Source organism: Microtus pennsylvanicus, chromosome 4 (genome assembly GCF_037038515.1).
Source record: "Microtus pennsylvanicus isolate mMicPen1 chromosome 4, mMicPen1.hap1, whole genome shotgun sequence".
NCBI lineage: Eukaryota > Metazoa > Chordata > Mammalia > Rodentia > Cricetidae > Microtus > Microtus pennsylvanicus.
Window position 1 is genome coordinate 70,779,728 of NC_134582.1, and position 22,836 is coordinate 70,802,563.

Sequence of the window (22,836 nt, forward strand, 5' to 3'; positions counted from 1 at the left end):
CACTCACACACATGTGGATGCACTCACACACACATGTGGATGCACTCACACAGATGTGGATGTACTCACACACATGTGGATGCACTCACACACACATGTGGATGCACTCACACACATGTGGATGCACTCACACACATGTGGATGCACTCACACACACACACATGTGGATGCACTCACACACATGTGGATGCACTCACACACATGTGGATGCACTCACACACACATGTGGATGCACTCACACAGATGTGGATGTACTCACACACATGTGGATGCACTCACACACATGTGGATGCACTCACACACACATGTGGATGCACTCACACACATGTGGATGCACTCACACACATGTGGATGCACTCACACACACACACACATGTGGATGCACTCACACACACATGTGGATGCACTCACACACACATGTGGATGCACTCACACAGATGTGGATGTACTCACACAGATGTGGATGCACTCACACACATGTGGATGCACTCACACACACATGTGGATGCACTCACACACACATGTGGATGCACTCACACACATGTGGATGCACTCACACACACATGTGGATGCACTCACACACACATGTGGATGCACTCACACACACATGTGGATGCACTCACACACACATGTGGATGCACTCACACACATGTGGATGCACTCACACACACATGTGGATGCACTCACACACATGTGGATGCACTCACACACATGTGGATGCACTCACACACATGTGGATGCACTCACACACATGTGGATGCACTCACACACATGTGGATGCACTCACACACATGTGGATGCACTCACACACATGTGGATGCACTCACACACACATGTGGATGCACTCACACACACATGTGGATGCACTCACACACATGTGGATGCACTCACACACATGTGGATGCACTCACACACATGTGGATGCACTCACACACACATGTGGATGCACTCACACATGTGGATGCACTCATACACACATGTGGATGCACTCACACAGATGTGGATGTACTCACACACACATGTGGATGCACTCATACACACATGTGGATGCACTCACACACATGTGGATGTACTCACACACACATGTGGATGCACTCACACAGATGTGGATGTACTCACACACACATGTGGATGCACTCACACACACATGTGGATGCACTCACACAGATGTGGATACACTCATGCACACACACATGTGGATGCACTCACACACGCACTAAAATATTGAAATATCTAGTAGTGTAGCTCAGTTTGGAGTAAGTACAAAATCTACTGGATGAATTTTCTGAAATTCATTACTTTTTGAAAGATCTTATACCAGTTTAATTAAAGTAGTTATTTTTGTGCATGATTAAAAAACAAGGATGGAAGGTATGGCTCAGTGGTTAAGAGTGCTTGTTGCTCTTCCAGAGGACCCAGGTTCAGTTCTTAGCTCTCAGATTAGGTGACTCAATTGTTTATAATTCCAGTTCCAGTAATGTAACACCCTCTTTAAGGTCTTTGTGGCACCCACACACATGTGGTGCACATACTCAGGGACATGTACACAGGTAAATAAATGTTTAAAGAATTTTAGAAGAATTTAAATTTCTATTTTGTGTGGGGCTGGGATATGAATGGCATGGTACGTATATGGAGGTTAAAGGACCATGTTCAGAGGTCAGGGGTCAGTTTTCTCCTAATACCATGAGGGTTTCAAGGTTTGGCGGCAGGTGTATTTAAATTACCTGTTGTGCTACCTTACCATCAGCCTCTGTATGTATGGGTGGGGTGAGGTGGGTAAGGGGTAGGGACAGAGTCTTGCTCTATACCCAGGCTGACCTCCAGTTTAGATGTGTGTAGCCTCAGATTGATAGCTATTCTTCTGTCTTGGCCTTCTGAGTGTTGAGAATAAGATGTGCACTGCCATGTCCACTTAACAAGTTTTGTTTATTTTGAGACAGGGTTTTGCTGTGTAACCCTGAGTGGCTTTGGAACTATGTTTAGATCACGCAGGCTTGAGTTTGTGGCTCTGCTTCCCAAGTGTGGTTGTAAGTGGGCATTGTCATGCCCAGCTCTGAATGGGTGTTTTTAAAGAAGAAAATACCTTTTTTTCTTAAGAAAACAATAATTAAGAAAAAAATAAAATTGAAAGAATTTTAAAGACTAAACAGTTACAGCCAGGACAAACGTGTTCCATTTTCCATCACAGGATGCTAACGAGTGCTGGATACAAATGATGCGCGTGCTGCAGCAGAAGCTGGAAGCCATAGAGGATGACTCCGTTAAAGAGGTGACCAGAGACTCATGCCACTCTGTGTTTATTTTGATTGTCTTTTTGCTTTTTCTTGGAATGGCTTTAAATAAATATAGCTTAATTGGTAGATAGCTGCCAGAATATTTTAGATGCTCAGCCTATACTTAGAATTTGATGACTAGCATTTTAGTCTACTTGTAAACATAATCTATTGATATTTATTCAACATGTTTAATCTTTTGGTAATTATTTTGAATCATAGGATGAAATACACAAAAGACCTACATTTAAAAATTTTAAGTATGTATTAGTAAACTGGATTGTATTGAAATCTACGAAAAGTAAAACTAGAATTTTCTTTTAATTTTGCAGACAGATTCTTCTGCATCAACCGTGACACCTTCTAAAAAGAAAAGCTTAATTGATCAGTTTTTTGGTGTTGAGTTTGAAACCACGTATCCTTATTGAGCCAAGATTTGTACAGACTGTATTCAAAGTTTATAAGAAGTAAATTGTGGAGCTGGAGAGATGGCTCAGAAGTTAAGAGCATTGTCTGCTCTTCCAAAAGTCCTGAGTTCAATTCCCAGCAACCACATGGTGGCTCACAACCATCTGTAATAGGGTCTGGTGTCCTCTTCTGGCCTGTAGGCAGACACACAGACAGAATATTGTATATATAATAAATAAATATTAAAACAAAAGTTTAAAAAAATGTAAATTGTCACTAAAGAGTCTAGTTGGCTGATTGGCATTGGAGAGCAGAAGAAAATTTCATCAGGATTCTATGCCTAAAAATTTACAATAATGTTAATTAGGAGTTAATAAAATAGTCATTCAGTGATTTTGAACTTTAGATAAATATGTATACCTTAAGGATAATTATTATTTTTTCTTAAATATTTATTTATTTACTTTTAAATTATGCATATATGTGTGTTGGCCAGAGGCATCAGATTCCCTGAAACTTGAGTTAGAGGTTGTTGTGAACACCTGACTTGGGTGCTGGGACTCAAATCCTAGTCCTTCAGAAGAGCAGTACATAATCTTAACCACTGAACCACCTCTCCAACCCCCATTATTTTTTCTTAAGAACACCTTTATCAGTGTGTCTCATAAATTTATATTGTAGAGAAGTTTCACTTAAATGAAACTAATGTATTAATAATGTACATGAATTTTAGGAACTATTTTCTGAGATGTGGGTAGAAATCTGGACAACATTTTTTGCTCATATTTATATCATTAAGATACTTAACAGAATGACAACTTATATCCTGTTGTGGCCTCTTCAACATATACTCATTTTTGTTGATGAAATTGTTGATAGGCAAAGCATGTTGCATTGAATCTTTATTGGGAAACTAATGTTTAAAATAAATCAACATATGACTATTTATAACTCTAGGATAATTTATTCTTTTCAAGATTAACTAATAATTTGAATAGCTGTTGCCATTCCTTAATTTGCAAAGCATGAAATGTACTGAATCTGAAGAAGAGGAGGTCACCAAAGGAAAGGAAAATCAACTTCAACTTAGTTGTTTTATCAACCAGGAAGTTAAATATCTTTTCACAGGGCTTAAATTGGTAAGGAAACCACAGCTGAGCCTCGTGTGGGTTTTGTATTTGTGAATATGCTTATTGGCTAAAATTTGTCTGTAAACTCAAAGGTGCTTCTTGCTGTGTTTTGATGGTTATCTGCAGAGGAGTTGGGCACGCACAGGTTGTAGGTTTTTGTGGTATGTGTATGGAAGTCATAGGACAACCCTGGGCAATGCCCACTTTATCTTTTTTTTTCTTTTTTTTTAAATTTATTTTTTAATATTTATTTATTTATGTATACATTACTCTGTGTGTATGCCCGCAGGCCAGAAGAGGGCACCAGACCCCATTACAGATGGTTGTGAGCCACCATGTGGTTGCTGGGAATTGAACTCAGGACCTTTGGAAGACCAGGCAATGCTCTTAACCTCTGAGCCATCTCTCCAGCCCCCCACTTTATCTTTAAGACAGTTGCTGACCGCCGAACATTGGTGACACACACTTTTAATCCCAGCACGTGGGAAGCAGAGGCAGGCAGATCTCTGCATTTGAGGACAACCTGGTCTACAAGCAAGTTCCAGGACAGCCATAACTACACAGAGAAACCCGTCTTGAAAAACTCATCTTTGACTTGGCAACTTGGCTGATTGGACAGCAAGACCCAGGGATCTGCCTGTCTCTTCTTCCTCAGCACTGGAGTTATAAGTGTGCTACCATTCCTGGCTTTTTAATATGGGTTCTAAAGATCCAACTTGGGTTCTCATGTTTGTGTGGCAAGAACAATATTGAGAGCTATTTTCCCAATGCAGTAGCACAATTTTTGAGTTTAGTGTCACACAGTAGTACTACATGAATTGCTCTTCTTGTTTAGTTGACACACCATATATGTGTCTTTTGTAGCATCATGCTTTTTTATTTTAATGTTGTTGGTAATTTTTGTGTTTAGAATTATCTCCAAGCATATGGCATTCCTAAGTACAAGGATGCTGTGATGATGTATTAGGATTGTTCTGTTACAGGTGCAGCACTGTAGGTGAAGTAAGACATCTTTACATGGAAACACCTTTAATGAATGGGTGACCAGAAGTTTGCAGCAACTTATCAATATTTCTCCTAGGAACATGGTTCAGTATTTACTAATTCAGTGCTCATGGTGTCACACAGCTGCTCTGAATGTCAAGAATTACCTGTGTATTTGAACATCACACTGCAGTTGGTTTTTTAACTAATAAAGCACTATTAACATAGTTTTATAAATTGAGAATTATAAGTTAGAGGACATAAAAATGGAATGTGAATGTGTTAATTAGAATTGAATGTTTTGTCAGGGATTCTGCAGGCATTATTTTAAATTTTGTAAAATTATAGCAAAGCTATACTGAGGTCTGGATGACAACCTGACAGCATTGCATTCTGTTAATTGTAGCTTGCTGACGAATACTTTGACACAAGCAAGTGTGTTTGCACACATGGGTACACACTTTGTAGCTTAGGAACTTGCAGACCTCTTGGCTCAGCCTCCACTGTGCTGGGATTACCATCTACCAGTACACCTAATTCTAGCTAGACTTTCTTAAAAATATATTTCTGAATTGTGTGGGTTTTTTTCCCCTTTATAATTTTAAAGATTTTATCATCATTTGTTTGGATTTTTTTTTCTTTTCCTTTTTTCTTTTTGAAGACAGGGTTTCTCTGTACAGCCCTGACTGTCCTAGAACTTGCTTTGTAGACCAGGCTGGCTTCAAACTCCGAGAGTTCTGTCTAACGAATGGTGGGAAGAGAGGCGGGCATCGTCACCTCCCGCTGTTTGTTTGGATTTTAAGTCATTTTACTTGATGTTTTAACTTTGCATGGTTATTATGTGTTAAAGCTGCAGTGATTCCTTTTATAATGTGATTGGTAAATTTTTTCGAAACCAGTCTTAAATTACACAATTGTAAGATACTAAATTATGAACTGTAAATTCTTTTAGTTCATATTTGTTTAGTTTTGCTAATTTATATATGTACATATAGGTAGCACATTGAAAATAATAGAGAATCTTTATTACATATGAACTATGTGCCAGGTTGTTTCCCAAGTTTTCAGCATGCACTAACGTGTGCCATTTTAAATCACTCTTGAAATGGAGACTAACAAATCTAGCCGGAGGAGAGAAGTTGTAGCTAAAGATTTCCCCACATCCCTTAGACCAGTGGTTTCCCAGCCTTCCTAATGCTGCGATCTTTTAATAGTTCCTCATGTTGTGGTGACCCCCACTATAAAATTGTTTTTCATAACTAATTTTGCTACTATTATGAATGAATTATGAATGAATGTAAATATCTGATGTCTGATCCCTGTGAAAGGGTCATTCAACACCCCTAAAGAGGTTGTAGCACACAGGTTGAGAATCGCTGCCTTAGGTTAACACCTTTTCTTTGTTAATCCTTCTCAGATTTAAAATTAACCTAATTGATGCTGACAGGCTTTTATATTAGTGAATGAAGAACAAGGGTTTCCTACATTCTCTTAGTTTCTAGTGTGGGTATTCTGATTATTCATAGATATAGGGTCACAGAAGGCTTTATTATTTAAAAAATAACAATTTATCTTCTCTGACCTTGAGCAACATTGTATTCAGAGGGATTCTTTTCTGCTTGTCTGGTTTTCTGTTCTTTTAGATATGGTTTCTCTGTTTAATAGGTCTGGCTAGTCTCAAACTCACAGAGATTTGCCTGCCTTTGCCTCCTGAATTCTGAGATTAAAAGTGTGCACAAATCTTAAAAAAACCAAAAACCAAAAAACCCCTACCTAAGTCATGTTTATTTGAATTGTTTTTCACTAGGATAAATGCACTGATATATTATTATTAATTAAATATTGCTATGTTTTATTTGTTTTTATTTTTTTTGGTTTTTCGAGGCAGGGTTTCTCTGTAGCTTTTGTGCCAATCCCGGAACTAGCTCTTGTAGACCTCGAACTCACAGAGATCCGCCTGCCTCTGCCTCCCGAGTGCTGGGATTAAAGGCGTGCGCCACCACTGCCCGGCTATTGCTATGTTTTAAAATGAGCTGTGTGAGTCTGCTGCAGACAAGAGTTTTAAATCTGATATCTGGTTGTCTGTAATGTCTCTTTTCAGCGACTGCAGGAAGAAATTACTAAACAGTCTCCAACATTGCAGAGAAATGCTTTGTACATCAAGTCTGTAAGTTATAGATTTCCTTTTGAAATTGAATTTCCTTTCATTGAAAGGATTCAGGGGCAGGGAGGTAGCTGAGTGGGAAAAGCAAGCCCAAGAATTGGAATTTGGAACCCCAGAACTATGTCAAAGCTGGGTAGGCATGGCTTCCTGCTTCTAATCCCAGGGTGCTATAGGTAGAACTGATGGGTTGGACTTAATGGAACGGTGAGTTCAGGGTTCAGCAAGAAATAGAAAAGGTGAAGAGTGGTTGAGAAAGGCACCTCCTGTCAACCTTCGCCTTCCACATTCACACGTGCATTGTCACGATACATGTGCCTACATACTTGTAAATGCGCATACAAGTGCACATTTGGATGCTCACCCACATTGTTATACATACAAAAAAGAGAAAGAGTTCCAGTTAATTTTATTTGAGCTTTGTTTTTACTACCAAAATAAAAAAAAACTTATGTGGCTTTAGATATAAAGGATTTCTTCCCATTTCTCTTCTTAGTCTAAGATCAGCCGGCTGCCTGCTTACTTAACTATTCAGATGGTTCGATTTTTTTATAAAGAGAAAGAATCTGTGAACGCCAAAGTTCTTAAGGTTAGTAATGAATTTTAACTTGCATATTAAATATAATCCTTTGAAGGTAATCCCTAATCTATAATAGATTTATCTATCGTATTACAATAGCTTTCAGCTGGGGTAGCACACACTTTCAATCCCTTTCCTGGCCAGGCTGTTCTATAGAGTGTGTTCCAGAACACACTCTAAATAGAGAAATCCTGTCTTTAAAAAAATTAAAAAACAACAACAACAAAACCCCAAAAGAACAGTTTTGAGATGGTTGGGGTGGTTAATATTAGGTGGGCAATCTTTACCCATGTTATTTATTAAATTATGTATTACCCCTTTGGTTTTACATATGCATGACTTCTTCCTCCAGCCTTACACATCTAAGTCTTGGAGTTAGCATTTTGTATTTTTCAAAGGATTCACAGATAATTGTAGTATTCTTGCACACCACAGACGTACTGCCTTAAATTAGATCCTTCACTTCATAGATCAGATTTGAGGGGATTCGTTGGAAATGAGGACAGAAGCAGTAAGCACAGTGCATTGCATTTACGCCCCACAGAACTTAGGCTGTGATCCCTTGAACTGTCTTGAGCTGGGTAGACTACTTGTGTGTCTACAAAATTCCTTGGGAAGAATGATATGAATGAATCTAGCCTCTGAAGCTGAAATGCATAACATTTTCTAATAGAGTTGTAGGTGAAGGTTAAATCGAAGTTGGGGCTCTACTAGTATTTACTGCAGCTATTTTAATATGCTCTTTAACTGTTTCAGTGTTGTTTCTTTATAAAAATTGTTTTTGTCAGCAAAGCACTGGCTACGAATGCTCTTTTAAACAAGTACAGCTTCTGTGGTCATGTGTATTGGCTTGATTATTTAATGGAAAAAGATCTGGAAAAGTAGTTACTATATAAAAGTTAGAATCAGATCGTTCTTTAATTTTGTTTTAAGTGTTTGATTGTACATGCATATAATTTGTTTTGTTCAAATCCACTCCTCATTCATTTTCCTCCATTTTTCCCCAACCCTACACCACTATTCCCTCCCGGTTTTGTGGGTTCTTTTTGTAAACACAGAGCCCATTTATTGCAGGTCACCTTTGAAAATAAGTCAAAGGATTTCTTCAGTGGCAGTCTTTTTCTGTGATGTCACAGATTTCATTTTCAACTTCTATTTGAATTATGAAAGTATTACTTTGAAAGTGTTTATGTATTTTAAAGAATTGTCTTTTTGCACTTTTTTTCTGTTATAGGATGTTAAGTTTCCTCTTATGCTGGATGTTTATGAACTCTGCACACCAGAGCTTCAAGAGAAAATGGTCTCTTTTCGGTCAAAATTCAAGGATCTAGAAGATAAGAAAGTGAATCAGCAACCAAATGCAGTAGGTTCTTTTTTCTGTATTTTTAACTACGGTCATTTAAATCTTCATTTAGTGCCTAGCAGTAGCCGTTACTATTATGAAAATGATCAGCCTACATTTCAGGAGGTGCATACATCTTGCATATCGTGATGTTAGCCGTAGTTGCAGTAATATAGTGCCAGAAGCAGTGGCTCTGTTGTGGGAAAGCAGACCCCTTCTTATCTTTGCCCTGGAGTCTACAGCATGTGTGCATTCACATGAAGTCTGCATTTTCTACATGGATGATTTTCCTTGAGGTATTTTAATCCCCCTTCTGTTAGAATGGGAGGTATAGGGTTACCATCTTAGTCTCATCTCCATCATGTTTCTATGCTTCTCTAATAATTTCAAGAAAGTTACTAAATGAAATTAAGCTCCCGTTTATTAGACAAACTTTTAAAATTGATTCCTCATTCAGAATTTCCCAGAACTCATCTAGGTTTTGTATGTCAGTTTTTATCACTGCTTGTGTGGGCATTCTGTGGTTTGCTTAACCGTTCTTCTATTAAAGGATACTTAGATCGTTTTCAGTTTTTGTCTGTGTGAATAAAGCTGGTAAAATGTTTATTTGCAGATATTATTGTAAGCAGGAAATTTATTTTCCTAGAATGAATGTCTAAAAGTATAATTGCTGTGTTGCATGATGGTTGCATCCTCAGTTTTTCAAGAAAGTGCCAAATGCTTCTTACTTTGTATTCTCCTCATCGATTGTGACTGGTCCACTTTCTGATCAGCGTTTGCTGTTGTCACTAGTTTTCATTCAAGCCAGTGGATATGTTTGTGGTGCTGCCTGGTGTTTTCTAAGTTTTAATGATGTTGACCGTTCTTCATGCTATGGTTGTCATATGTGGGTCTTCTGCTGAGGTATTCTGTTGTAGATTCTAATTCTTTAACTATGCAGATTGCAAGTGTTTTCTCAAAGTCTGTAGTTTTATCTTTTCATCCTAATGCAGAGAAAAAGTTGAAGGGTTTTATAGTTTGTTCATCTTGCTATTTGATTCATTCTGGTTTAACTTCTATGTGGTAAGATGTTCAGATTCATTCTTTTGGCTATGATTCTCTAGCATCTAAAAAAATAAGTAAAACCTAGTATTTGCCAATTTAATGATCCTGGCATCTTTGTAGATAATTGATTGATGATAGATAAGAATGTTTTTCTGGAGTCTTCAATTTTATTCCATTGGTTTGTGCATCTGTTCCTTGGCCGTACTGCAGTGTTTGTCTTTGTTCAATAAGACAGGGATTCATGGGGCCCAGGCTGGCCACTAATTTGCCAGGCAGTTGAGACTAGCTTTGAACTCCTGATCCTCCTGCCTCTATATCTCAAAGTGCATGTGCTACAATGTGATAACTTATGACATTTCCCTGTAAGGATCAGGTTTGTGATCTCCAAGCTTTGTTTTTTGTAATACTTCTGCAAATGGCATTACTACTTGTAACAGTGTAAATGAATTCAGACAGATTGTAATAATATACAGCTTTAATGGGGAAATAGACTTACAGGACCACAGGTTCCTGCAACAAACAGGGAAGCAGAGAGAGCATGGGCTCCTGCTCGCCCGATTTATAAGTAAACATTCGCCTGAGGTGAACACGCCCCCTAAGGGGCTGGGCTTATCCCTACATCTCCCCCTTTTGTCTAAATAAGACAGAACTAAACCAAATACAACTATATACTATAATAACAAATAATAAATATAACAAACAATATTGAGAACAAAAGTTTTGCTAAACATTCTATCTCAAGGAGTCTAAATAATGTAGAGAGTAACTACAATTATATAATCTTTAACTCCGTCAAAGATCTGAGAAGGGAATAAATATTACTTAACAAATGAGAGATATCCAAAATGTGCAGCAAATGACAGAGACAACTGACTACCTGGGCAATCACCCAAAGTCTCGTTTGCAATGTTGAGTCAACCAACTTTGGCTAAGGCCTAACATAACTGAAGGCAAGGAACTTTCTTAGAATTATCCTACCCTGTCTTGGCAAGATAAGACAATCCTGTTTGATATCTTTGTTAGTAGTTGAGGTATGGGCTTTTCTTAACACAAAGGCCAGTTTTGCCAAGAAGACAAGCTCCCAGTGGAGTGTCTTTGGTGCTCAACGTTCTCTCGGGAGTAGAGTGGCGTCGCCAGGAGTGATTGTGTCTCGTTGGCACAGAATTTTAGGTTAGATTAAAGGCCATTTTCTACAGCTCTTCGAAGAGGCTGAAGATTATACTATCTATACTAAATATAATCTCTATATATCTAAAAGACCTGATTAACCTAAAAATAAATATGACAAACATATAATTCTCAATACCTATCTAACTTGAAGACTAAGAGAATAAACAACTGTGCAATATATGAAGACAATGATCTTCACCTGTAAACAATGTCATTACATATCAAATGTAAACAATGTTATTACATAAATAGTATCAGAGGTAGAAATGTACATTGTGATATGGTAGATGTATCAATACAATATAAGCATACTCTTATACAAAAATAGAGGTAGGAACACTCACATTTAATATTCAATATATCAATATACAAGAAGCAGTACCAATACAATTTTCTAAAAACAGTAAATCACAAATACCAATCATCCCATCATATCAGTTAATCCCCCCCCCTTTTTTTGAAAATACCCCTAATTTTATAAAATATCTCCCCATCCCCTCAACTCTAAACCAACCACTAAAAGATGTCCCTAACCCTGTGGGCAAACTCTGTTGGGAGAGGGGACGTCGTCCTCTAAGATTGCTTCTAGCTGACATGGGGGTGACTTTCTCCTTAGGGGCTCCTGTGAAAGCAAATGATGGTAAAATTTTTAAATTAACCTTTGACCTAAGAAAATTGTAACTAGTCTCTGAGCGTTTTGAGGTTTGGCCAGAGTGTTGTCAAAAATGTGCACCATTCAAAATTGTCTTGTGTAGTTGGTACCAAAAAACAGGTCTAATATTAGCGTTTAAAAAATATGACGTCATAAAAACCAGATTGAGTTGATGTTGTGGGGCCCCATCTTCATCCTGGAAACTTCAAAGATTACTGTAGGAAAATTTGTTTGTTATAGGAAGTTTAAACATTAACAACAAAGACATATACTGACATATAAAGAAACACAGATATGAGGAAAGGCAAAGAAAGTTTATCAAGTATATAATTATTCTTATTCTGTCTCATTTTATGGCTCCTGACCTGAGACAGAAACTCTAAGATATCTCTTATCAACAGGCTTGGAATTGAAGAGGGACTGAGCCGTAGTCCAACTTCAAAACCAGCTCTACATATTTATAAAGAAGTGTTTAATAAGACATACAAAAAATCAATACTTACAGAATGTATAGAATTTTATTGATCCTTAGTGGGTCGTAACTAGTTTCCATCCATCAGTAATTAAATATTTAGGGTCACTTAAATTCTTTGAAGATGAGTATTTTTCTGTGGAGATAATAAAAAAGAACCCTGCCCCCAACCTATCTGTATTTTTTACCATCAGTATGCTCGCCATCCTTATGAAAGAATTGTTATTTATCTTTTCCAAGTGCTTCTCTTCTTTAAACCGAACCTTTAGTAATTTTGACGGTATCCACAATTTTTCCTCACCTGTGGAGACAAGAGCAAAACCCCTTCCCCAACGCAGCATATCTCCTGGCTTCCATTGTGAGGTCAGCACATCCTTGAAATAAACTGGTTGATTTAGTTCAGTAGACTTTTCTATTATCCAGTGTCTTTTTGCAGCCATTGTTCCCTTCTCATTAGTGTTGAGAAAATTCAAGGTTAACAAAGCATTATGTAACCTATTTCTGGGGGTGTTCTCCACCCATTTCTGTTTGTTCAACATATCCTTTATAGTTTGATTTGATCTTTCTATGACTGCTTGACCTGTAGGATTGTATGGTATACCTGTAACATGTTTGATATTGTAATAATCAAAAAACTGTTTCATTTTCCTAGAGACATAAGCAGGACCATTATCTGTCTTTATTTGTGTTGGTATACCCATGATAGCCATGACTTCTAATAAATGAGTGATTACTGAATCAGCTTTTTCTGAACTTAAAGCAGTTGCCCACTGAAAGCCTGAATAAGTGTCAATGGTGTGATGAACATATTTTAATTTGCCAAATTCTGTAAAGTGGAACACATCCATCTGCCAGATTTCATTTCTTTGGGTGCCCTTTGGATTAGCCCCTGTAGGCAGTGGCGTTTGGTTATAGAAAGAGCAAGTAGGGCATTTCTTTACACTCTCCTTAGCTTGTTGCCATGTAATAGAAAACTCTTCAAACCTTTGTTATTAACATGATGCTTTTTATGAAATTCAGAGGCTTGTAGCACACTACCAATCAATCATTGATTAATTTCTGCATTACCTTGTGCTAGAGGACCTGGCAGACCCGTATGGGATCGGATGTGTGTTATGTACATAGGGCAAAGCCTGTTCCTGATCAAATCTTGAACCTGGATAAACAATGAGGTTAGTTCTGTATCATCAGGTATAAATTCAGCAGTTTCAATATGTAAAATAACTCTTTCTGCATATTGTGAATCAGTGACTATATTAATAGGTTCTTTAAAATCCCTTAGCACCATAAGAATGGCATATAATTCTGCCTTCTGGACAGAATCATAAGGACTTTGTTTCACCTTACTCAAGTCTTTTGATTTGTAACCAGCCTTCCCTGATTTATTGGCATCAGTATAGAATGTACAGGCTCCAGTTATTGGAGCATCACGGACAGTTCGAGGAAGGATCTAAGAAGTTCTCTTTATGAAGTTAAGCTGCTTGCTTTTTGGATAGTTGTTATTAATGTCTCCCAAAAAATTAGCACAAGCTCTTTGCCATGGTTCATTATCTTCCCATAATTTTTTTAGTTCATCAGCAGTGAAAGGCACTATAATTTTTGTTGGGTCTGTGCCTGCTAGTTGACGAAGTCTCATCTTGCTTTTTATAATTAACTCAGATACTTTTTCCACATAAGTTTTTAGTTTTTTACTTGGTTTATGTGGTAAAAAGATCCATTTTAAGATAATAGCATCTCTCTGCATTAAAATTCCTGTAGGAGAAATTTTTGATGGTAGCATGACGAGAATACAATCGAGCTCTGGATTTACCCTGTCCACATGTGTCTGTTTTAATTTTTCCTCAATCATTGTCAGTTCCTTTTCTGCTTCAGCTGTTAATTCTCTGGGACTGTTTAAATCTTTATCATCATTTAAGGTTTTGTTCAAATGAATTATTAGATCAGGTGTTATCCCAATAGCTGGTCGTAGACTGGAAATGTCTTCTAACAATCTTTGAAAGTCATTAAGAGTCCGTAGGCGATCTCTCCTAATTTGTGCCTTTTGTGTCTTAATTTTTTGCAAACCTATTTTATAACCTAAATAACTAACAGAATCTCCCCTTTGAATCTTTTTAGGAGCAATTTGCAATCCCCATTTAGGTAAAAGTATCTTTATTTCTTTAAACAGTCTGTTCAAGGTATCCATGTTTGAATCGGATAACAAAATGTCGTTTATGTAATGTTATATTATCGATTTGGGAAATTTTTTGTGGATCATTTGTAATGGTTGATTCACAAAATATTGGCACAGGGAGGGGCTATTTAACATACCCTGGGGGAGGACGGCTCAGTGGTACCTCCTCGAAGGTTGAGAATTGTTAAAAGTTGGCACTGTGAAGGCAAATTTTTCTCTATCTTCTTTTTGTAAAGGTATAGTGAAAAAACAATCCTTTAAATCAATAACTATGAGAGGCCATCCTTTTGGTAATAAAGAGGGCAAAGGGATTCCAGATTGCAGAGGGCCCATAGGTTGAATAACCTTGTTGATGGCCCTGAGATCTGTCACCATTCTCCATTTACCTGATTTTTTCTTAACCACAAATATAGGAGAATTTCAAGGGCTGGTAGATTCTTCTATATGTCTAGCATCTAATTGCTCTTGTACCAGCTGTTCTAAAGCCTGTAACTTTTCCTCGGCTAAAGGCTATTGCTTTGTCCATATTGGTTTCTCAGTCAACCATTTTAGAGGCAAGGCTGTTGGTATCTCTGAAGGGACATCAATTGCTTGTTCTTGTACAGCCTGAATGGCCGGTTTTCTCTGTTTGTAATATCTTTTAGTATTATTCTCAGAAATATATGCTCTAGAATTAGCAGGAATGTTAATTTGAGTATTCCATTGTTGTAAGAGGTCACGACCCCATAAATTCATTGCGATATTGGCTACATATGGCCTTAATTTTTTTATTTGTCCCTCTAGCCCTATACATTCAACCCATCTTGTGCTCTGCCTTACTCGAGATAGGGTTCCAATTCCCAGGAGCTGAACATTTACATTCTGAAGAGGTCAATACAGATGCCAAGATTCTGGGGTAATGATACTTACATCAGCACCTGTGTCCAGCAGGCCAGTAATAAAAATGCCATTTACACATACTCTCAGCTTAGGTCTTTGATCATTTATAGAAGTTTGCCAAAACACACATAACTCATCTTTCTGATCATTATTGCTTATAACAGTAGGCATGGGGCTTCCTAATTGTCCTGACGAGGCACGTTCTTTGCAGAAACTGGAAATGACTGAAAAATGTTTGCCGTGGGGGCCTGGGAGGGCCAGGAATCCTGGCAGAGCCAAGGCTGGATTGAATTAGATGTGGATTGTTCTGCCTGAGGAGTTAGAGTGGTCGCGGAAATGGTTCCTCTGTATCAGACCAAATCTGCTGCTGTGGCGGCTATGGCAGACAGGGAGGGGTTAATGTGCTCTGGCCCAAGTAAGTCTGGAGGACGGGGCAGGGCTGCAGGCTAGGCATAAGGGCCCCACCCCCCCAGGCTCTGCGCCTGGAGTGGGGGAAGGGATAGCACAGGAGCCCGCTGTAAAAGCTAGCCCGCTAGCCCAATCAGGTATCTAACTTGCTTGCAAAAGCTGGGAAAGATTGAGCTTGCACCCCCCCACAGCCCGCCACCCCCGGGGCCAGGGCGGGGGCAACCCAACGCTGGAGTGCCAAAATGTAACGGCTTAAATGAATTCAGACAGATTGTAATAATATATACAACTTTAATGGGGAAATAGATTTACAGGACCACAGGTTCCCAGGAACGACCAGGGAAGCAGACCAGGGAAGCAGAGAGAGCGCATGGGCTCCCGCTGGCCCAATTTATAAGTAAACATTTGCCGGAGGTGAACACGCCCCCTAAGGGGCTGGGTTTATTCCTACATCTACTTTTGTGTGTTGATCTTACATCCTGAAGTTGCCCCCCCCCCCTTATTGTTCAGACAGACTGTAGAATTATTTTCTATTTGATGTAATTGTGGAAATAACCAGTGTCTGGAGACTTTAAGTTTTCAAATGTTTGACTTAGTTTTCTGAAACTACAGGACAGGTGAAGGACTACTCAAGTGACCGTTTCCATACTGTGTTGTCTTTGTTCTCACAGAATCAGTGTCTGTGTGATTGTTCCTGGTGTTCATTTAGCAGTTCACGTTTGTGTAATTGTTCCTGGTGTTCTTTTATTAGCTGTTTCATGTCTGTGGGCAAATCTAGCCCATTTCTTTACTAATAATTGAAATTTGTCTCTTTTCTTCTTGAGGTTCTCAGTTTTATTGTTTCAAAGGATGGCCCTGTTTTGTTGAGTTTCCTGTTTTCTGTTATTTTTATTTAAGACCTACTTAATTTTTCTCTATTAGTAGAATGATTAGGGAAGTGAGTTTCTACTGAAGTCTCTTATCCATGTAGTTAATCATGCTGCTTTTAGTGTAGACCTTTGTTCATTTAGCTAATGATTACAGAAACTTGACTTGGGTTCTGTTTTGTTTTTGAGGTAGCCCTTGCAGGTTCATAGACATACCACTAGATCCTATGGCATGCTAAAAATTTAGTTAGTGGCTTAACATTAGCAGTATATCCAGGGAACATGTTATTTACTGTGATGAGCCTTTGGCATTGCAGTTTTTTTGTATAGTTTATTATTTTGCAAGGCAGACCGTTATTTAAGTGTAAATATTTGTATAATTAAGTACTAACAAGAATATGTTAGTGGTCAATTATTTCCAATATCACAATTTAAAATTAAACTTTTTTTTTCTCTTAGAATGACAAGAATAGTCCCCCAAAAGAGGTTAAGTATGAACCCTTTTCATTTGCTGATGGTAAGTGGATGTTCGTTTTTCATTTTGGTTTTTCAAGACAGGGCTTCTCTGTGTAGCCCTAGCCCTAGTTGTCCTGAAACTAGCTCTTTAGACCAGGCTAGCCTTGAACTCAGAGATCCACCTAACTCTGCCTCTTGAGTGCTAGGATTAAAGGTGTGCACTACCACCACCACCCTTTTTTTTTATTTACACATTGAAGTCAGATGGCATGTTCTACCATATATCTATTTATTCAGATACTATGCTTTTTCTTTTAAAAGTTTGTTTTTGTTTTGGAGAAAGGCTCTCACTCTATAGTCCAGGATGGCCTTGAATTCACCGTGTAGCTAAGGGTAATTCTCAAAGTTATTTCTATTCACCTATCTTAGCTTCCCAAGTATTGGTGGGATAGATATGAGCCTGGCTTAAATTCAGGCTTCTTAAAAAAATAATTTTCCTTAATGTAACTTAAAGTGGTATAGTTATGGGAAATAAATTTAATTGTAGCTCTCTGCACAGTGGCATTTAGTGGGGTCCAGTAGAGCACTCTTTCTCCAGTCTTAACTTGACGATTGTTATTACTTTGAGAGAACATTGTTTGTTGTCTATTTTAATTGATTCCCTTTCCTTTAAGATATTGGCTCCAATAATTGTGGCTACTATGACTTACAAGCAGTGCTAACTCACCAAGGAAGATCTAGTTCTTCAGGTCATTACGTATCATGGGTGAAAAGGAAGCAAGGTAAAAAGTATTGGTTTAGTTAATTAACTACTACTTTATCACTGAAAACTTCATAGCATTGTTTGTGAATTTTTTCATGCCTTTTAAAAATTAAAATGAAAAATAATTTCCTGTAGTTTGTATTCAGGTGTGTGGGTATTTGTGTATAGGCCAGAGGCCCATGTTGGGTGTTGTCTTGACAGTTTCTTACTGAGCCTAGAGTTAGATAGAGCTAGTCAGTAGTGTTATAGACAGGAGCCAGCATGCATAGCTGCTGCCTGGGGAACAGAGCTCAGGGTCTCATGTCTGTCAGGTCTCACTCACTGAGTGAATCCCCAGTTCTAGTCGTGGTCTCAAGGCCTCCCAGGTTTGCTTCTCTTTTACTTTCAAATTTGTAACATCAGTAGCTGAGAAATCCTATAAACTATTGCCCAAGCAAAAACATCATGAAGTGGTATGCATTTACATTTTGTTTTCCTATTGTCCAGATTAATATGGCTAGATTCTAATGTTTAAGGGTTTTTGGTTGTTTTGATACTAGGATCAAATCACATTTGCAAGATACCTTGCATACGCTGAGCAAGTGCTGTGAAACAAGCTACATCCCTAATCCCTTTCATATCTGTCTATGCTTAGACTTGGATTGGTATACATTATGAAGCTTCTGGAAAACTGCACGCTAGGTGACAACGAGGGTAGAAAGGCAGATCATGCGTTAAAAGTAGTGCTGAAATATCTGGGATGTCATGGAAGTCTTTGACATCTTGAACCTACATGGTCCTAGGGGCAGTCAGGTGTAGTCTGCGCATCACACTTGTTTCTTCTGCACTGGATCTCTGAACATAACTGCGTGCTCTCTTCTAATTTAGATGAATGGATCAAGTTTGACGATGATAAGGTCAGCATTGTAACCCCAGAAGATATCCTGCGGCTGTCTGGTGGTGGAGACTGGCACATTGCTTATGTTCTACTTTATGGGCCTCGAAGAGTTGAAATAATGGAAGAAGAAAATGAACAGTAATCTTCAATTTAGCTATTTATGCCTAGGTGTGATATAAAATTTTTTTGTTATCATTTCTATAATCTTGAGCTCCAAAGGGAACAAAGAACATAACCAGGCCTGTTTCTTAAAGAGACTACAAAAAAATTACATTTGGGTGCTACCCTGTATAAAGGTAGCTGGATGACAGTCTTTAAAAGCTTATATCGTACAAATTCCCCTTTGCCCTTCCAGCTCAAGATTTAGCAGTGATGTTTATTGCACACCTATTTGTTCTTGCATGGTTAATATTCAGTAGCTGCCCGTCCTTTGCCTTATCTAACCAATATTTTTCTAGGAAGGTGGAAAAGGAAGTGTTGCTCTCACCGTGTAACTCAGTGCTGCTGTCCACATCCCGTCAACTGGGTGCAATCAAGTGTTTGTCCAGACTGACTGTCGCTGGCTTTTCATGACTTTACAATAAATTGTGATCAATAAGAATACATTTGATTATACACTTATTATTGTGTCTGTAATGTACTGTGATTTATATATTTAATTTTGCATTGGTTTTGTAGTAATCATATGTCAACAAGCTCTCGTTGCTTATTTTTAGAAAATGAGGATATTTGATAATAATAAAGAGGGATTAATGACTTTTGACCTGTCTTTTTAGTGTTAGAGCTTGACTGAAGAGTCAGATGAATTCAACACTATATAATTTCTGCAGATTGCTAATACTCTTAAGCATCCATTTAAAATACAAGGTTTCTTAGGTTGTTATCTTAAAAGAAATACGCAGTTGGACACTGAATCCTGTAATCAGTTTCAGTCCCTTGCTCATTTGTTGTTTGTTTTCTTTCCCTGAGTCTGTATGTCCATCTCTAAATTTAGTATTAGTGATTTTTAAAATTAAGGTATACCTTACAATACATTACCAAGAGTATCTGAATAAGATCAGTCTATTAACCTATTCTGATTAGTCAGTTACTCGTAATCTTTAGATATAACTGGTAGTTAAGGAAAGAATGAAGGATTGGATATTACCTAATTGGAGAATATCATGACATCCTAGACCATGTTTTACTGCTCTGTAAAGTATGTTGCTGCCTAAGGTTTCTACAGAATAATGTGTTAGCACTGTGTGATAGGTCAGCACTTCAGGGATTCCACACAGTGGGGGAGTAAACATGGAGTGAGGAGTAGCGACACTCTGTGACCGTAGTGTTTATATTATAACCTCTGGGATGCTAAGATAGTTGTAGAAAGAATTAATTTAGACTTGAGTTTTCAAGGTGGAATAGGCTTAGAAATATGTAAAAAGCCATGTTTTTAGACTGTATTAAAAAATTTAAAAACTGTATCATTACCAAAAGTTTGGTTATAGTTTATTTGCTCTAAAAAGACATTCCAAAGACATTCTTTAATAAAGTAGAAATTGGATTTCTACCAGTGTTGTTTTAAATAAGAACTATTTAAGTATTTTAGAATGTAGCCTTGAATGTAAGGGAGATGAGGCAAAAAACAAAAACAAAAAACAATCCTCACCTCTAATCCCTCCATGTGCCTTTACTTGCCTAATGCACTCAGAGGACCTGTGGAGGCTAGAGCTGTGCTTGGTCCCTGCTTCACTAGGTAGTGGAGTAAGGTTCAAGCAAGAGCACTTACCTAGTAAGTTTGTGCCCAGTAGCCCTTCAGTGATGAAGTCTTAGCACCCCACAGATGCGGTATGGGAACAACGAGATGACAGTCTTCCCTTAGCCAGGACTGCGCATGCTCAGCTGTCTGGGCGCTTTCTCAGACATTTCACTTAAACCGACAGGAATCCCCTGGTGTTTAAGGACTTGAGGGGCCAAGTGATTTTTGTAAAGCTAATGGGTCTTAGACTCCACTTCATTTAAAGTTAGAGGCTGGTAAATATTTTCTGCATTGGCCAAACAGTAAATAGGCTCTGCAAGCTGCTGGTTGTCAGTTTGAACTCTTGCTGCTGTAGTGAGCATGGCAGAGTGCCAGCAGAACGCTTTAACAGATTTGTTTGCCGACTCTGCTTTCTAGCTCAAGAGTGAGAACAGTCCTAAGGTTTCGGAAGTGTCATTCTGGGATCTCAGGATAAATCTGATAAAGAACAACACACAGGAAAGTAATTTGGGATAGGACTGTGCTTAACTTCATTAAAAAAAAAAAAACTTACAAAAAGTAGTCTGTGATACTGAGGTCATTTTTCATTGGCCCCACCTCACCCTCCTATACTCCAAACTAAGGTTTGAACCAATGTCTGTTCTGTGGTTCTTGAGCCAACTGTACAACAGCTGTTATAAAAGTGTTTATTGTTTACCAAAACCAGTGGACCTCTTATCAAATGTTGCTTGGTAACAAAATCTCATCACAGTTTAATAAAAAACAAAGGAAAGAAAGAAAGCTAACTATTTGTCTCAGTGTCATTAGTTAGACTTTCTGCAAGGTCACTTAATCCAGACTTGTTTAGTGCGCTAATCAGATTATCCGTTGTTGCATGAGCTCCTTCTTGATCTTGCCACGCAACAAGGAGCTGCTTGGCCCTCATCTTCATGTCTTCACTGTCACTCTCAATCTGCCTCATTTCAGAGTCTTTAATTTCCAAGTAAGGAGCCAAAATCTTCCATTGCTCACCAAGTTTGTTAGCAAATAACTCTATCTGTTCCCCTGTTATAGGTTTATCTTGCCGAACATCAGGACCTAGAAGAGAAGAGGATATAAATATGTGCAGTTCTAAGTATCTGGAAGAGTAAAGTTAAAAACCACTGGGTACTTTACAACCTAATTCTCCATAGGTTACATACCCCCCCCCCCACTTCAGTCAATGCTCAAAGCTATTTTAATTAGAAAGATTTTTCCGTAGATGCTCCCTCTAGCCCTAACTAGTTAGCAGAGTTTAAAACACCTATCTTTATTACCTTTTAAATTGGCCACTTCCAAATTTCATTATACAAAAATATATTTTAAGTGACAATGGTTTTAATTTCTCATGTAAGTGAAAGTAGACCAGAGATAAAATGGTAGAAGTCGAGAAACAGATCAACTTACTTAACGTACCCCTTAACAAAGATCCCTTATCTTTTCCAATTTTGTAAACTAAACAAAAAATTTCAATTCTTACTTTCATTTTCCTTCAGTAAAGCATCGTTATCTTCCTCATCTTCATCTTCACCTGTTTTTATTTCTTCAGAAGGAGGCTATAGTAAATGAGAAACAATGTTTAAAAGAACACTAGTTTCTAAAGATAATAAGTAGTTCTGTTTAGATATGTAATGATACAGTTATAGATTTCAGTAATGGACATCAGACCCCGTGACTCATTTTGGGCAGAAGGAAAACTGAGAAGCATGAACAAGCCAGTTTGCAAATACCTAGGCCTTAGTATTGTCTAAGGGGCAATAGAGATTTGAGCATGTCTATAATTACCACACTGTAAGAAAACACTGGAAAGTTCTGCCAGAAACCCTACAGCCATTCCTAGACCCTGTCCTTTGATAAGAGACAGTAATCGGCAAAGAAGAAAACGGATTTAGTTTATTGCAGATATTTTCTGAACACATTTTTAAACTGCATGCTGTTAAGTGAATACTGAGCAACAGTCCTCCCCATTCTAAAACATGGTGCTCCAAAGATCACTATTTTTGTGATAAACTAAACTGGTAGCAGTTTTAAAGCAGATAATGTTCACTAAAGGAAATGGGAAAAGATGAAGTATGTTACTTACTGGTAGTTCTTTGGCTAGCTTTATTACCATGTTCTCAAGGTACTCTGGGAGACTCTTAAACTGCTGGTTGGTTGGCTGGAAGAAGTGAGGGCTTCTCCGTGCTAAGAGTCTGAGTGCTCTCCACCCGTAATTTGAATTGTTCACAGCTCTGTAAGAAGAGTTGTCAACCTTGTGACTTACAGTTATCCACTTCCAAAGTTCTTTCCACATGACATGACATTCTGTACATTATTACAAATAAGAGCCCACAGTACCATCTTTATTTCATTTAGCTTATTTTAGCAAGTTAATCTGGCTATATAGAAGAAATGGAAAAAAAGATATTTGGTGAGCTGGTATCCATATCTGTAATACAC

The 22,836-nt window shown here is 38.0% G+C and overlaps 2 protein-coding genes across 4 annotated transcripts in view; one reads left to right on the forward strand and one right to left on the reverse strand.

The window, feature by feature from the left end:
- The window catches only part of Usp14 (ubiquitin specific peptidase 14), a 43,995-nt gene extending 23,713 nt beyond the window's left edge, over positions 1-20,282 (forward strand). For 2 of the 3 annotated variants that reach the window (XM_075969332.1, XM_075969334.1), the window contains 10 exons: positions 2,192-2,272; positions 2,609-2,691; positions 3,709-3,823; positions 6,900-6,965; positions 7,456-7,548; positions 8,774-8,902; positions 17,005-17,062; positions 17,676-17,783; positions 18,632-18,809; positions 19,100-20,282. In XM_075969332.1, the coding sequence (XP_075825447.1) occupies positions 2,192-2,272; positions 2,609-2,691; positions 3,709-3,823; positions 6,900-6,965; positions 7,456-7,548; positions 8,774-8,902; positions 17,005-17,062; positions 17,676-17,783; positions 18,632-18,783 (885 nt within the window). In that variant the 3' untranslated portion in view covers positions 18,784-18,809; positions 19,100-20,282. Of the gene's footprint in view, positions 1-2,191; positions 2,273-2,608; positions 2,692-3,708; positions 3,824-6,899; positions 6,966-7,455; positions 7,549-8,773; positions 8,903-17,004; positions 17,063-17,675; positions 17,784-18,631 lie in introns of all 3 variants that reach the window. The other variant, XM_075969333.1, reaches the window with a different exon arrangement.
- Positions 20,283-21,051: 769 nt separating this feature from the next.
- Thoc1 (THO complex subunit 1) overlaps positions 21,052-22,836 on the reverse strand; it is a 42,384-nt gene continuing 40,599 nt past the window's right edge. Inside the window, exons 19-21 of the mRNA XM_075969331.1 lie at positions 22,481-22,628; positions 21,878-21,953; positions 21,052-21,456 (exon numbers count right to left, since the gene is read on the reverse strand). Coding sequence (XP_075825446.1) covers positions 21,161-21,456; positions 21,878-21,953; positions 22,481-22,628 — 520 coding nt within the window. The 3' untranslated portion in view covers positions 21,052-21,160. The remainder of the gene's footprint in view (positions 21,457-21,877; positions 21,954-22,480; positions 22,629-22,836) is intronic.